A 16182-nucleotide genomic window follows, 5' to 3' on the forward strand; every position below is an offset into this window, starting at 1 on the left:
CTGACTCAAGGATGGGGCCCTGTGCAGCAAGGGCTGCTTTGGACCCTGAGGCCCAGCAGGTCCCCCTTGTCCAGCATCCCAAACTCAGCCTCTGCCTTGAGTTCCATCAGCTGACAGCAACAGAGTCTCCACTCCCACGCTTGTGATGGCACCAGTGCAACTTCAGGAAAGGGTTTCTTGCAGCAAAAACTGTTTACTCATTTCTAAACTAAAAATGGGAATATGATAGTTCCTATTTCTGCTTATTTTCTGCTTGTGGTATCATTAGACATCATTAGGGGAAGCTTCCAAATGCCTTGAATCAAGAGTGCTGTTCTTAATCACATGAGTATTTTCTGCTGTTCTGAGATAGATTAATTTATCTCCTTGTCTACTTTCCTGGGTTAAAAAAAAATCACAGGAATATTACATTTTCTCAGAAATGCTTTCTATTATGTTTTCCTTTTTTGGTTTATTTTTTGTTTCACTAGTGTACTTCAGATGCACCTCATTCAAGATAAGAGGTTATGCTTTTCATGTGCTACATTTGGTTAGCCACGGGCCAAAATAAATACTACCAGTCCTGACACCTTAAAGTCCTACTTATAGAGAGTATGGCAGTCGCCAGTAAGCAAAACAACACACAAACTAATTAAATATTTTTGAAGAATAATACTGAAAAGGAAGTCTGTGAAGTGGGTTTTCTAAGCATTTATTCACAGATCACATAAAAATCAAGGTTAAGAACAAGTGATTGTACTTCCTCTTTGTTACGAACCCTACTTACAAAGCCATAAATATTCCATCTTGCTGTGATAGAGTTTCAGCAAATATAACTGTGCCTCAAGGACAGAAAATACTTGGTGTGACACCATTTTTCACAAGATATCTATGATTGTAAAGGTGTATAACGCAAACAGATTTACATGGATGTTCACAAATAGTCCTTGAATCTCCTCAGTCTCTTTAGAGATGCTTATCCCATTCTTCTGAAAATTTCTGAGTCTTTACAGACCTGTTTCAGCATAATAAGGAGGAGCTGTAAAAATGTCATGACCTCCACCCCCACAAGTAAAATAAGTATATTATCAATTGAAGTATGTCCTCTCCATTTTCTCAGCAGGTGATGATGGAAAAATTGTTGTACACATAGAATAAAAGCTTTCTTAAAACTTTGGAAAAAAACCCCTTGCCTTCTCTTTATTTTATTTTGTAGCAAGCTATAAATAATACATATAAAAATAAACTATACCAATCTGAACTGTTATTAGGCTGTAATTTTAACCTATTAATTCTTAAAGCCATGCTGCACAGGCAGCAAAAAAAAAAAAAAAAAATTGCATTCAAATCATGTTACTTCCTTTCCTATATTGCCCTGTACTGCAACAGTGGGAACATGGTTTATAATCTCAGAGGCATCCCTATGGTACTTGCTTAAAGGTTGGTTTTTATTCTCTATTTAGAACTAGTTCAGGCCCAGAGCTTTTCTCAAGATTCTACATACCATTTCAAACAAAGAAAATACCCAGGTTTATCTCCACAGATTTAAAATTGCAGTTATTCCCAGATGAAAATATAAATAATAAAGAAGATTCAGTGCAAGATTTATGAGTAGGCCTGAGAAACATTACACTTGAAATGATCTATTCTGTAAGATGCCTACATGTGTAAAACAGCCAGAGCCTCTGAAGGGTCTAGAATGAGGGGATATGTTGTATCAACCTGAACAGTGGGGTATCTTTGCATTAGATGTATATTTCCAAGCATTAGATCTTCTAGAATATTTCCCATGTGGGCAAATCTTGACGCAGCATTTGAGTTGAAAAGGAGAGGAGAATGATACCCCACATGTGAATTAGATATTTTGTAGATAATGAGTGGATCTGTACCATTTTTTAAAATCCATTTTTCTCTGAACTCTTCCTTTTCTCCCTCTCTTTACCAATTCTGGTGCTCTGAAAGCCAGTTGAAGTGGAAAGAATATACTCTACTGGGTATTTCAAGGCAGACCATATCACTGGAGCAAATAATACCTCTAGAGACCAAATAAAAGATTAAACTGCATTCAAATATAGACCTGAACCCTATGACTGTTTGGAAAACATTCTAGATGATGACTTCAGAAAAAAAATAATTTCAAGGTTTAGGTACTATTTGTGGCCTATTTTATTTCCAACTAGCACTTACCTGTGTCCTTACCCTGTTTTTACACCCACTGCTCAAACAGCTGCTTCTCCTTCCTCCATTTTTCCCACCCCCATTCACTTCCTGAGGCAGGATAAGCGTCCCAACATTTACAAGTTTAAGAATGCAGGTGGCTGAAACAAGCAGATGGAAAGAGGGTGGATTGGGTAGAGCATGATTGTACAACAGGTGCTAGGTTTGTTATACATCTTAGTTCTCGTGGCAACAAAGAAAGAATTTTGACCAAATAAAGGATAATATATGCAAGTCCTTTTATTTGCTATGTTTTTGCCAAGCTTTTAATGAGATTTGGCCTGTCTGAAAGTATAAAACCAGGAAAGGGTAATGTTTTACCTGCAGAAAATTACTTTACACCCTCAGGAAATGAAATTTTGATCCTTTTGAAGTCAGCATCTTTGAAGAAACAGAATACATGGGGAAGACACACCTTGTCTCTAGTAGTTTTTGTACTTTCGGAGTGATTTGAAAGAAACAACATGCAAGGATGTATCTCTGCCTCATTTATTCTTCCTATAATTGTGTTTAACCTTCTGCATAAAAAGGTATCAGTAACTCACAAAGGATCAGAGGATTACATCTGTAACTCACCGTTGGGCTAAACTCCCTATAGTCAGGAAAAAAAATGAAGATCTGAGTCAAGAAGACAACGTGATGTGTTCAACACGAGGGATTCTCCCTGATGGTCAGTTCATGGTACTGTGAGCAGAATTCAGCAATAACTAGACTCAATTGGAGCATATTACCCTAAAAAAAATTGTTGCCACTGCTAATCTTTTATCTCACAAATTCCCAGCTTTCTGGGAACACCTTGGAAAGTAGGAGTGCTGGTATGAGGCCATTAGCAACTGCCACTTTATGCATTATCCCCCTGTCAATAAAACTCTATAAATATGTAATTCTTAGGAAAATATATTTTTGCTATAGATTTTTACTATGTATAAGTGTTCAAGGAAAAATTCATACCAGAAGCCTAAACTTTAAAAACACTGATGAAGCCAAATGGCAACCTGTTCTGGCACCTAATTTACATCTTTAATTTAATGAAAAACTCCTTGTTTTACAACTATTATAAAATGTATAAGACCCCTGAAAGGAATCCAGCTAAGTAACTGCAAGCTAAAAGGTACAATAAATACTTGTTTGCTCCTGAGATGGCAATGTTTTTTATTCATGAAACCATTAATTAATGTCTCTCACATGGGTGGAATTTGCATTGCAGGGCTACTGAGGGGGACAAAGAAAGGTAATTTTCTTTTAAAGAATATATGCAATTATTGCTGTGGGCATCAGGGTGTATACACTCATTACTGTCTGGTTTAAAAGTTTCTAACATACCCAGAATATTCCAAATTTACATCATACTACGACATTCATTTAGGTAACACTAAAAGAATGAGTAAAACAGAGCACAGCCTGGGGCATGTTAACAAAGAGTTGATGGCTTAAACATATCCAGCTACCTTTGAAAGGTCTCCAGCCTCCAAATAGAAGCAGATAACAAACACGTTCCATGTAACCCAAAGGACCAGCCAGACAGCATACTGTAGGGAGGAAGAGAGAAACACAGAATTAACAATTCCACTCTCAGCTGAAATAAACTTAGTTCATTAGCTCAATCTGAGACAAAACCAGATTATAAGTATGGTGCCTATGAACAAAAATGTTACACATAAGAGAGAATTACAAATAAATTCTTCCCTTTTCCTGACAGGGTCTAATGACCTAGTGAGTAGTCAGTCCCAGCAGAAAACCTGCATCTCAGCAAACAGTTGATAAATCTGACATTTAAATTTGAGACTAATCTCTATCTCTTTCATTGTTCAAATGGGTAATGCTACAATAGAGAGGCGTGTAATATCAATTGTAGTAGTTATTAATAGTAGTTATTATGTAATTGTATTAATTATATTAGAAGTGCAGACCTGATCATTCAACTATAACTTACGAAATAACAGCCTAATTGAACTAGCCCTGGATTTTTTCAACACTTCAGATTTAGTCTCAAGAAAACAAGCATATATAACCTAAATAAAAATCTGTCTGTCTATCTATCTATCTATCTACCTACCTACCTACCTACCTACCTACCTACCTACCTACCTACCTACCTACCTACCTACCTATCTTTTGCAGTATTTCTACACAATATGGGAGAATTCTGTGACCTTCCAAAGCAAGGTTCATAATTATTCAACACCTTCAGGAGACAGACTGCATTTTAAATTGCCACTTTCTTTGGAGTTCTATTTTTTTGTCTCAGAATGTATAGGAGAAGCATTCTTATTTAAGCAATATTCTTTCATTGGTAGTTGCCAAATGTCTTATTCATGTATCTGACGTGAGTAATGGAGTCCACTTTTTCTCTCCTTCTGTCCACTATTCTGCTTCTGTTTTGTACTCATAAAACCTTATGTGCTAGGACTGGAAAATAAATTCCCCTGCTGTAATGCTGGAGGATCCTGTACAATAAAGGCTGACCTGCAGTTGCTAATCTTATCTGATGATTGTATTTAAGAATTTCCCTTGACAAATTATTCCGTCACCTAATAAACATCAGGATCTTCAAATGTTTTTCTGCTGGCTGCTGTAGCCATCCTCTAGGTCCACAAATCAATTCTGCATGTTTGTTTATTTCTTTCCACAAGGCCTTGCATACATGCGAAATATAACAGCGATAGGACACCATTCCCTACCTGCTATAGCTGAGAGCTGCTTTCTCCTGCTATATCACCACCCCACTTCTCACAGGTATCTACAGACTTACTTTTCATATTTTGCAGCCTTTTCTACAAACCCTACTGACTATATGTCTATAGCTCCTTTTCCAAATCAGGAAGGACTATTTTTTGCACACCTCCAAGTGTTCACATTCTGAATAAGCAATAAGAGTATATTTTGGACTAAATACTATCCATTCCATTAGAAAAAACCCCAAAAACCCCCCAAAAAAACATGATAAACAGCTGTTTGTCATGAATGACAATCTCTTTCTCTTCTTTGACTAACAACATATGCAGGATTCTTCATGTATTCCCCTTGCAAGTGATGTTCTGCATTACACTGTCTATTATTCAACATGCCATTTGCAACCTTATCTATGAGCTACTGTGAAAATAAAACAATTCTGCCACTTCCCAGAATTTAAAGTGACACTATACCCAATACCACCAAAATTTAGACCTATTTAAGTTTCTTTCTTTTATAGATAACAAAGTAATTTCCAGCCAGCCTAGCTATTAGCTGGACCATGGTCAGATTTTAAATAGTTATGATAAAAATAGTTTTGATTTAATGGAAGCTAACACAGCTATAAATGCTTGAATTGCTTTATACAGAAGTAATTTCAGGTAATTTAAAGTATACAGATTACATATACTTTATAGGTCAGCTCTTTCTGGTCAAAGATGACAGATTTATTTAGGTCAGGAGGCCTCTCTGGAGGTCACCTGGTCCAATCTCTGCTTAAAGCACAACCAGCATGGATCAAGTTTTGCAGGGATTTATCCAGTTGAGGTCAGAATATCTCCAGACATGACCCAGCTAATCCACATCTACACTTTGAATGCAGGCTGCTAGTAAAACTTTGGAAAATAGGAACCTTGTTCAACTGGAGAGTCTTAAAAAACTCATTTTTTTAAACAAAACTTTGAGACACTGAACATATCAAGCATTTCATTTTCCTTTAACTTTCTCACAATACACCCCTCTTCACATGTAACACGAAGATTTATAATTACAAAAAGGAGAAGAAAATATAAATTTAGATTCAAAACCCCTAATTTGTCTTTGTTAACCAACTTTGCAGCATTTTAACTTGTTGGGTTTTGCCAATTATTGTAAAACTGTAGTGTTATATATTCTTATGCAGATCATAAAAACACTCCCTCTGACATGTGAAGATAACTGGATTCCTTATAGTGAAAATTCTAAACACTGCACTTAGATTGGTTTCTTAAAGAAACAAAATGTGCAATTTCTGTTTCCTTGAAAAATTTTTGTGCTCCAGAACATTTTTAAGTAAATTGGACTAAAGAATAAAAGAAGATTGGAAGATACTTTTCCCATAAAGGTTTCAGGAAAATGGGCATACAAATGGGAATAGAAACTATTAAGTCTATTAAATCTTTATACAGAGAAGGACTTAAAAAATCATCATTTATCAGTCAACGAGAAGGGGGAAAATATGGGAGAGAGACACTGGAAACCAGGTTTCATTAGGTCAGCTGTTCATAGCACAACATCTACCATTGGATGTAAGCAATAGTGATTAAAAAGCTCAACGTGCACAGGACATTCAACAGAACACTCCAAGGAACTTTGCAACTGCTTGTGCCAGCAGAGAACCTTATTATATGAAGAAACAAAACTTTTCTTTTTTACTGCTAATTTATCACCAAAAAATGGACACATTTTTTCTGCCATTTAGAGAAACTCATTTAACAAGAATGTCTTGTTATTGGACTACAGATAAGGCTAAAAGTGTCTTTTAAAAGTATGTTTTAAACTTCTTCCTTTTGAAATGCTGTATTAAGTGCTTGTTACCTGCATTTGACAGATAAACACTGAGTTTAGTTGTCTTTAAATAAAAGGATGTTTCTGCTCCCCATTGCTTCTTATTTCAGAGGCTTCAGATGTAGCTCATCCCTTATCTCTGCATCACGTTCAGTCATAAATGCCTCTTTTTTTCTATGTGCTTCAGCAAATTGTTGAAGAAATTCAGCACTGAAGGTCTGTGACAGTGAACAAATCCCTCTGACACTCCCTATTATATGTATCTAATTAGAAGCACAATTTATAAGAGTTCTTCAAAGGGCTATAGCTGTATTTTATTTTTTTTTTTTTTTATATGTGGGAGTTCAAGACAGCTGCATTATCTGACAGAGGCTACAGCAATCACATAACAGCAAGACAAGAACTTTGATGAATACACACTTGACCAAGCAGGAGATACTAAGAAGGGGCACAGCAGTGACAATGTAGCTTATTATTTTTATGGAGATCCACACCGGAAAGAGGTATAACTAGGTTAAGGCTGAAGACTTGAATGGTAAACATGAATTTATAACCCTCTGCAAAGAATTTTCAGAAGAATCAGGTATTTCATGATTCATTGATGCTGTGTAGTTATATTCCCTGTGAACCATCACAAATGAATATAGGATGCATTTTTTTTCTTGGCGAATGGAAAACTAAGATATTAAAATATTTGTACCACTACTCAGAACCCATACATTTCTCTTCACACTTCTGTCAAAGTTGGCTAAGTCACATTATCTCCAATTTACTAACAGGGAAACTGGAAGTCAAAGAAATCAAACCACTTCACTTAATACCTAAGCCAAATGGAAAAATGATCACAAGGGCACAAGAAGCAAATGTTCAGGTAGGCCAACTGCCTTTGATATAAACACAGTCAGCAGAACTCACATCTAATACTCTTGTCACTCTTTGCCTGAAGGAGAAACATGTCCCCTAACTTTCGAGCATAAATAGCCATGAACTCTGATAGCTATAAGTATTTTAAATTAAATAATTTTTTTTTTTCCCAAAGAACTTTACAAGGCATTTCTCTTGCTTCCAAATTCTTTTGTGATATGTGAGTCAGTTACAAACACATTTGTCTAGGGGATACAAGGGCTGAGACCTACATTGTGGAAATTCAAAGCAATTGAATTGTCCTTGTCATTAACAATTTGCTATTTATTTTATTTTATTTTTAGAAATCTACACAATTTTAGTTTCAGATTCTTCCAAATCTGAAAATATTCCCCAAGATCCTTCTATGCTACATTCAGGAAAAAGAAACTGAAGGAATTTCTAAAATTATAATTAGTAAATTTACCACAGTCATTAAATATGTGATTATTTATGCTATCTGGACAACAATACTTGAGTTGTTCAAAGATTACTTAGAGCCCAGCATATCTAGGAAGAACATGATTTTCCAGTAATGCAGTAAGAACTGTTTACGATGTAATTATCTTTGTTTCTAAAATTATTTTCCCCTAATTTCCCCAGTCTATGAAGATAATATCACTTAGAAATACAATTTTCAAACCTATCTCTTCCCCAGCAAATATGACAAAAAGTGAAATTCTGAATACTTGGCATCCATATGCTACCTCTGCCTGTTGTTTCCATATGGCTGGAACTGATAGAATCCCCTCAATTCCCCTGTGAGAGGTCCATCTGAAGTAGAAACCAGAGATGGTGCCTACTAATAATTCACATGAAAGTCTTCCCTGCCCAGCAGTTATCTACAGGCCCCACTTGAAGAGAGCTCAGGGCAAAAACCAGTAGTCTTGATAATAAATAATATTCCTGGCAGCAGAGGATTTTGTGCAACCAGTTCGACTTCAATAAATGTTCATTGACATTCCTGAATGTACTGGGAAGCTCTTGCAGAATGACATAATTCTCTGGATTTTTTTTCATTGCTCGTTGATTGTCACAGCATGCAGCTTCCACTAGTTTTGCTTGGCTGAATTCTTCCTATCATTAAGACTTAGATATTTCTTGCTAGGTTTTTTAAATTTATTTTTAATCATGGCTACAGTATCAGAGTACTGTCCATCCTTGTGAGCATCTTCTTCTAAGCAAATATGAATTGATTCTGTAGCATCCATTTTGAGTTGCTGCCGTTTTCTGTCTCAAATTGCAATGACAGTCTAGTTGTGTTTATCAGGGAATATTTTAACCCATTGGCATTGTGATTCCTTGACTCTTCAGTCTTTTCTCAGTCACACATTTTTTTCTATTTTCCTTTGTTCCCTCAGATAAAAAAATCTGCCTGATATTTTATTTCCTTGTCATTATACTTTAATAATTAGTGTCCTCTGCCAGGACTGACTGAAGGACACTGAACTGTCATGTGTATCAGAACTGGTCACTACCAAACAGAAAGTTGCTGTTGGAATGGTTTTTTTCCTCTTGAGTAATCAGTGCTTGCAGATACAAAGCAAATGCTGCTTAAAATTTCTTTCCAAAGGCTTCCATGCACCCCATGGCTATGTGCAAACTTTCAAGTTCCTTGAACTCAGTTATAAACTATGATTTTATGTTATTTATTAGCTCTATTTTCCCCTTGATATGCATGAGAAGGATTCATAAGCATAAAAGACAGTTATGCTTATTGGAACATAACAGAGGAAAGTTGAGGCACGTTCTGGTCAGGTCATAAATGGATAAAGGCACAGCCCAGGGCCCAGTATATTGATTTGAGGTGCAGTCAGCCCTCAATCTACTCATAGCCAAGGGATTCTACCTTGAGTGGGACTCACTGGGTTTCTTCTTTCTTTTGGCTGCTTCTGTTTTGGTCCCTCTTCTGTTTTGTTCCCTCTTCTTTGTGCCAGAATTATGGTGGGAACAGAGAGCACAGCAGAGATTTGCTTTTTGTTCTGAAGACATGGCTCCAACTCCTTTTGCATAAAATAAGTTGAATTTCTACAGAGCACATTACTGTCAGAGTACTATCCATCTGCCCACATTTAGATGTCTGCAATGCAATGTCCTCCTCTGAGCAGCATCTAGATTACATTACGTTCAGCTCAGAGGAAAGGCACTTTGAGGGCTCGGTTCATTTCCCAGTGTCTGACACAGATCACTCTACCCTTGCTGTTTGGAAAGTCAAACTTTTCAGAAGTGAAATTCCCAGTGTCACAGAGCCCATTAAAAATCTTGTACTGGTGACATAAAGAATAAGATAGTAACACTGCACTATGCAGATATACGCTCCTTCTTTTTCCCCACAACAACAAAAATACCAAAGTAATTTAAACATCACGAGGGTAAAATATCACTGATGGACTGCTGAAGAGACATGTTCTGAGAACTACTGTTGTTTATATCCTACACTTCCTGATGGTCCATTAATGCTTAAGTTTGAATAATTAATTTGTTAATTTCCTGTTAATTTGTTAATTTCCTGATTCTTGGATTCATAGCTCTTTAGGTTTTAGTGCAAAAGATTGAGAAAAGTGGTTTTTGGTACTGCGTCACATTCATTTGTCCTTCAGCTTCTAAATCAGTGTCCAACTACACCACTGAAGATATAACCCACAACACTAAATTACAAACTTCCATTCCAAGAAACTACAAACAACTCTCGAGATACATCAGCCCAGTCATACAGCTTTCCTAAGGAAGATACATAACATTTCTCAGTGTAGTCACTCTATTCTTACAAATTATAATAATAATAATTTATAACAATTTTATAATATTATTATAAACAATAATAATAATAAAAATAATAATAATAATTTATTTCAATATGATGCTAGAAGGGTGACAAAAAAGGGACAAAATGCAGAAGAACTTGGTTTACATTCTAGCACCGTAGCACTGTTCAGTCAGTTACAACAGGGAGTTACAAATAGTCTGGCTCCCCAGATGAAAGTACTCTGGAACAAAGAAGTTACTTTTAAAAATAAGTTTTCTTTAAAAAAAACATTCTTCTTCCAAGAGAGGAGCAAAGAAATTTTCTTTGTTTCATCTCAAATATTTTCTTATTGTCTTGGTTGGAGGGTTTTTTTGGTTTTTGTTCTCGTTTGTTGTTTTGGTTTGGTTTTGTTTTTAGTTTGTTTCTTTGTTTTGTTTTGGGGGCAGTTTGATGCGGATTTAGGCTTCTTTTGCATCAGTATGTTACAATTGTTGTGCTTTTTAACAAAAGTGTACTTAATGTATAAAGAAAGTAAGGTAAGGCTGAAATTTTAACAGGACATATTTATTTTATCTTTTGACATAGCAGTAGAAATTTAATTGGTTTGGCTTCACTCATCTATCAATTCCTGTATATCTTTTGATCACATCTTTGCTGTGAAACATTTATCAGCAGGAAGTAACTTCAAATATCTGAATACTCAGTGTACTGCAACACAGTACATATCCAACCAGCTGCAGACACATGAATATACATACATACATTCACAGATGGATTGATATTTTTCCTCTTATTATTTCCATACATTTTCAGTACGATTTCTTTTGTTTGTAGAACAGATTATAAAGTCTCTCAAAGATAGAAATTACTAATTAAATGTAAGTAACAGGAAAATGATACTTCTCATTTAAATAGAACTGAAAACACTTCCTTTATAACAGAATTCTTGTTATATCTCTGTATTTCAAGACATAACTTGAGCTGGTTACACAACAGTCAACCTTAAAATAGCAGTGCATTGAACCTTTTTTAACCTTTCTGCTTCAATTCCAATAATAATCTACCAGGATCTACTTCAAGAGCTACTAGCAGTAGAAATCAATGCTGTTCAAGAAATAAAAACCTGAAATAATGGCTTTGAAATGACATTATTTTTTGACCAGTTCTAATCAGCTGTTAAATTTATATTAAAGTTGGCATAGGAAAAAAAAAATAGAAATCAAAATGATGTGATTTTGTAATTTGGTTCTTCAATTACTGCTATAAATATTTTGAAATAATTTTTTTCAAACCCTACCTTCTAGAACACTCCTAGAATTTCAAGTCCTGGATTTCCTTAGAGGTAATACATAGTTATCAGTGTAGAAATTGCATTCAAATGAATCCAAACTCTCTCTGATGGATATATTTGTTGTAAGAAATCTTAGGGGAAAGTTGCAGAAATTGTTATGGTAAAATTCCACAGTATCTTGTGGCTCTCCGGAACATTTTACCAATTAATTACCAATGAAAAAGAAACATGAATAAGATCATTGGATATTATAAACTGCTTTATCAAAGGCTTAATCTAAGAGTCAATACTGCTATGGAATTACCACATTGCAAAATAGAAAAAAAAATTAATCAAAAAAATTCCACAAATTTAGCATGAAAAGGGATAGGTGGCAGAATGGTTTTACATATACAAGTTTGCCTCAGTTGTTACAAAATATTTGAAAATGTGCTCAAGAGGATTATGTAACTGCTTTTCTGCAGAATATGTGAATACTCCCTTGCCAAGAAATGAGGTTGCCTGTTACTTGCCATTGCCCAGTCCAGGACAAGGACCACTCTGCTGAGAGGCTCTGCTGATGGTGCCAGTTCAGGAGGCCACGCTGATGGCCCAGTCCCTGGCAGGGCAGCAGTGCTCCTCCACGTGGGCTCTGAGCTGTGCTCACCTTACCCCATGCCTGCATTGCACCCAGGGTAAGCCAGGCTCACCAGCTGGGACCCCTTCTCCCAGCCCTTTTCAGCCTGAGGCAGTCCCAGGTGGAATCTGCCCATTCTGCTGAGTGGCCAGCCCTCGGCAGGAATACCTTCGCTTCCTCCAGTTTGAGCTGGACAATGTGCAGTGAGGAAGGAAAGGTGTTCTTGTCAGCTAAAATAAACCTAGGACACATAACTTCACTGTAATCTAACGGGAAGGGTTTCTCACTGGAAAAGTGGGAAGCAGTAATTTGTTTCAGACGTTAGCAATTGATGGAGCTAGACATGTATTGACTGTTTCCTTGGTGTCTCTGGGCTTTTCAGAAACACCCAAAAAGAAAAATCTTGATTATAATTCAGTCATTGAACAGTTTATTTTAATGGAACATTTAGCAGCTGTTCCCGTTTGAATTCTCGATTAAAAATACAAATCAGGACAATCAGAATTCTTTCAATGTTCATTTTTAACAGAGTGCAAAAAATAAAATCAATAGCTACTGTTGCTAGGAACAGAAGTCTACTGACATTTATTTAGATTCTTTTATTGATGCTTCAGTATTTGAGTGCCAACTACAACTATTTATAAAGGGAATCCATCCTCCTCAGAGAATATACTGAAATGCTTCCTAAAACTAAAACAAAGCCATTTATAATAACATCTTTTTGATAAATTGAGATGGTTTTATTCAGCTTCCCAGGTATTGTTTTCCTCCTTCTGTTTTCTTTGTCTTAATGCCTTAGCAGACAAAGTCATGAGGATTCTGGTGGTTGAGTCCATAGAGCTTTGAGTGTGGTCTTTAATGCTCACATTCCAAAGCAGATATAATTTTAACTAAAATTTTACCACAGGAAAAAAAATGAGGACCATCAAATTCTTTTTTGCCTCTCTCCAAACTGTTTTTTGCAGCACAACTTTTAAGAAATTCTTTGGCCACTCCAAAATTTTGGAAAAAAAATTGGGACGTGGCTAAGGTACTAGGAAACTTTGTGTTTCTGAGTTGCAGAATGGAGCACACAGACCTTCAAAGTCATTGGCTGGCAACTCTGTTTTGGGAGGTCAGTAGCTGCTTTGAGAGTAGCAGCCAATGGCAAAGGTCACTTCCCATTCTTTGGAGATAACACACAGGAACTGGATCTGCAGAGTGTTTCCAGCCAGCCATGCCATGGAGCCAGACTGAATTTTGTTCAGGAGTTAAGGTAGCTGGAGGAGAGGGAGCCAAATTCAGGAGGCAGAAAACCCAGCCTCATGGAACAGACACATTTTCCTTGTGTAGGGGGCCCCTACCTGCGAGAGCATCACTGCTCCCACTTCTGTGGGACGGACTCGGAGTGAGTCTCGGAATGAGCCACAGCCAAGGGAGAGAAGACAAAGAATGATCTTCCCTTATTCCCTTCTAGTAAATCTGATGGGCAAGACTGCCTGATCAACAAGGTCAGTATGTTTTAATACAACATGGGTTTTTTTCAGTCTTTTTCAATCCTGAATTTATTGAATTAAACAAAAGAGGAATCTGAAGTTTTAACAATGAATGTTGATACACAAACATCACTTCCAAAAAGGAGATAAAATACAAAATGGATTTAATTTTATAATTTCTTCAGGGAGATTTAGGACTATGTTTGTCTAAAAAAAATCATTTTGTGTTGAAACCAGACTGCATATATTCAAACAAAGTACTATTTTAAAAGCATTTTCTTTATCAATCAATCAATCTCTGATTTTTTCTCAAATCACCAAAACACATTACACTTTTTTTTGCTCATTGAATGCATTAGGGCCTTCCTCAAGGAGGTTTATACCTGACTCTGTGTGCAAGTTTGCTCTGTATCACTCAGGAAGCAAAGAAAGTTCCTTGTCTTAGATGATATTAGGGAAACTGCCTTTCCCTTTTCTTTCAACTGGCATGAAAAAAACTTTAGCTAAAAATTTTCCATGCCCTAGGTTTTTGCAATTCTGAGAAGAAACTAGAAATGAAATCAGATAATGTTGTGGTCCAGCCCTCTTAATATACATAGACTGGTCAAATTCTGTTTCCCTAAATGTGATATGATCAAAGAATAGCATATTGTTCTTTATTCATGCCTTTGAGAGTGTTTCTTTCATGGCATCACCTCCAAATCCTTTTATTAGTAATATTATGGTAAATGTGTATCTCTGATTGTATTTGATTTTCTTTCTCTTAAAGTACCTGTTACTTCTCTCCTCTGCATATCTAAAATACCCTATCACTACCCTATTACATACCCAAAAACACTATCACTTTCTGGAATTTTTGTTTGCTTAGTTTTGGGAGAGAACATGCAACTGTTTAGGGTTGGGGAGAGTTATTGGTACTATTTCCTTTACTGGTAACCCTCTTGTTCCATGTATCTTCTAGGTCAAGCATTCACAAAAAAATCCCTATAATTTATAAACAAACCAGGAGAAAAATCTCAAACACCATTCAGAAGTAAGGCTGGCATCTCTGTAACTACAGATGCAAAAAACTCGAGACATTTAATCGTTAAGACATCACTGACTGGGAAGCCTGCCACCAACATCCACACTTGATGCACATACATTGTCTTTTGGCTCTCTGCAGCTATGCCCATCTGCTTTGGTGGCATGGTGCCTGCTTATCAGCTAGTTGGACAGTTTCAGTACACAGAGGTGCCAAAAAAAGGTTTTACATGGGTAGTCTGTATAGCCACAAAAGTGCCATTTCTTTTGTAGGAAGAAATGCTAGAGCTGAGATACTAATAAACTGTCTTTGTGCTTTTTTTTCCTTCTTTTTTCACTCATTGAAAATGGGTCTTCACCATTTTCGTACCTCTTTTACAAACAAAAATGTGGTACTGGGAGTGAAACAGAATAAAAGCAGATAAGACACTGATGAACAAAGCCACTATGAAATAAAATGAGAGTAGGGCAGGTTGTGAGTATAGTTTAAGTATTGTGCACCATATGCCTCTAATTCTAAGGAAAAAAATAAGGTAAAAATACATACTCATCCCATTTTACAAAATTTGAAATGAGGAAAGCTTTGCAAATGGAACTGGATTAGATTGAGAGGAAAGCATACAAATTATTATATGAAATCATAGAGCTGACATAGAAGAATATTCTTAGTTCATACTAAAGATATGGCACACAATTCCAACAGAAATTTAAACATCATTTGTTGATTTTGTTTTCGGGACCATTGTTCAGAGGAGATATTATTTCAATCTAAGGCTAGACCTCATATTTTTCTTATAACACTTCTAACTCAGCAAATTGGAATCTAAGAAGATTATTTAAGCTTTAAATTAAACAAGTCTTTAAAAAAATTCTTGAGAAAAACATGATGAGGAAATTAAATTGACTTTCAGTGTACAAGATGCATATGAGCTTGTCATGTATCATAAATACAATCAATTGCAGCAAAATTTCTGATATGAAAAAACATTAGGAGATAGAGCAAATGTAGTCAAGTAAACTAACAGTGCAACTGTGGGTTGCCTTGAAATATCCGATCCCTGAACTTTGTTTCACTTTTAGAGGGATATTTGGTAAAATGTTTTTTTCCCAACCCAGCTTTTCTTCAGTTTCTTTGATTCTTTCATATCTTTCTTGGCATTATGACCTATGCACAGCTCAGATAGGAAAGTATACACATTATTTTGATAAACACTCAGTGCTACAGAGATCCTTTCCCAGCACTTTTCAGAAAAAGTAAAAATAGCAGGTTGTTTGAAAGGATGATAGCTCAAAAAACTATAAGAAGGTAAGAAAGGTCAACAGTGAGGGGGAATAAAGAGCTGATACTTCAGATGGGGTGGGAATATATCCAGATGTCAAGATGGCAGTCCATGGCACTAGCAATGAAAGGCACGGTAGCTTCCACACTGAG

At 36.1% G+C, this 16182-nt stretch overlaps 1 protein-coding gene across 3 annotated transcripts in view; it reads right to left on the reverse strand.

Annotated features, from left to right (window-relative positions):
* The window catches only part of NKAIN2 (sodium/potassium transporting ATPase interacting 2), a 508006-nt gene that overhangs the window by 239360 nt on the left and 252464 nt on the right, over positions 1–16182 (reverse strand). For all 3 annotated transcript variants that reach the window (XM_058019464.1, XM_058019463.1, XM_058019465.1), the window contains exon 3: positions 3645–3725. In XM_058019464.1, coding sequence (XP_057875447.1) covers positions 3645–3725 — 81 coding nt within the window. The remainder of the gene's footprint in view (positions 1–3644; positions 3726–16182) is intronic.

The sequence above is a fragment of the Melospiza georgiana genome, chromosome 3 (assembly GCF_028018845.1).
Source record: "Melospiza georgiana isolate bMelGeo1 chromosome 3, bMelGeo1.pri, whole genome shotgun sequence".
Classification (NCBI taxonomy): Eukaryota; Metazoa; Chordata; class Aves; order Passeriformes; family Passerellidae; genus Melospiza; species Melospiza georgiana.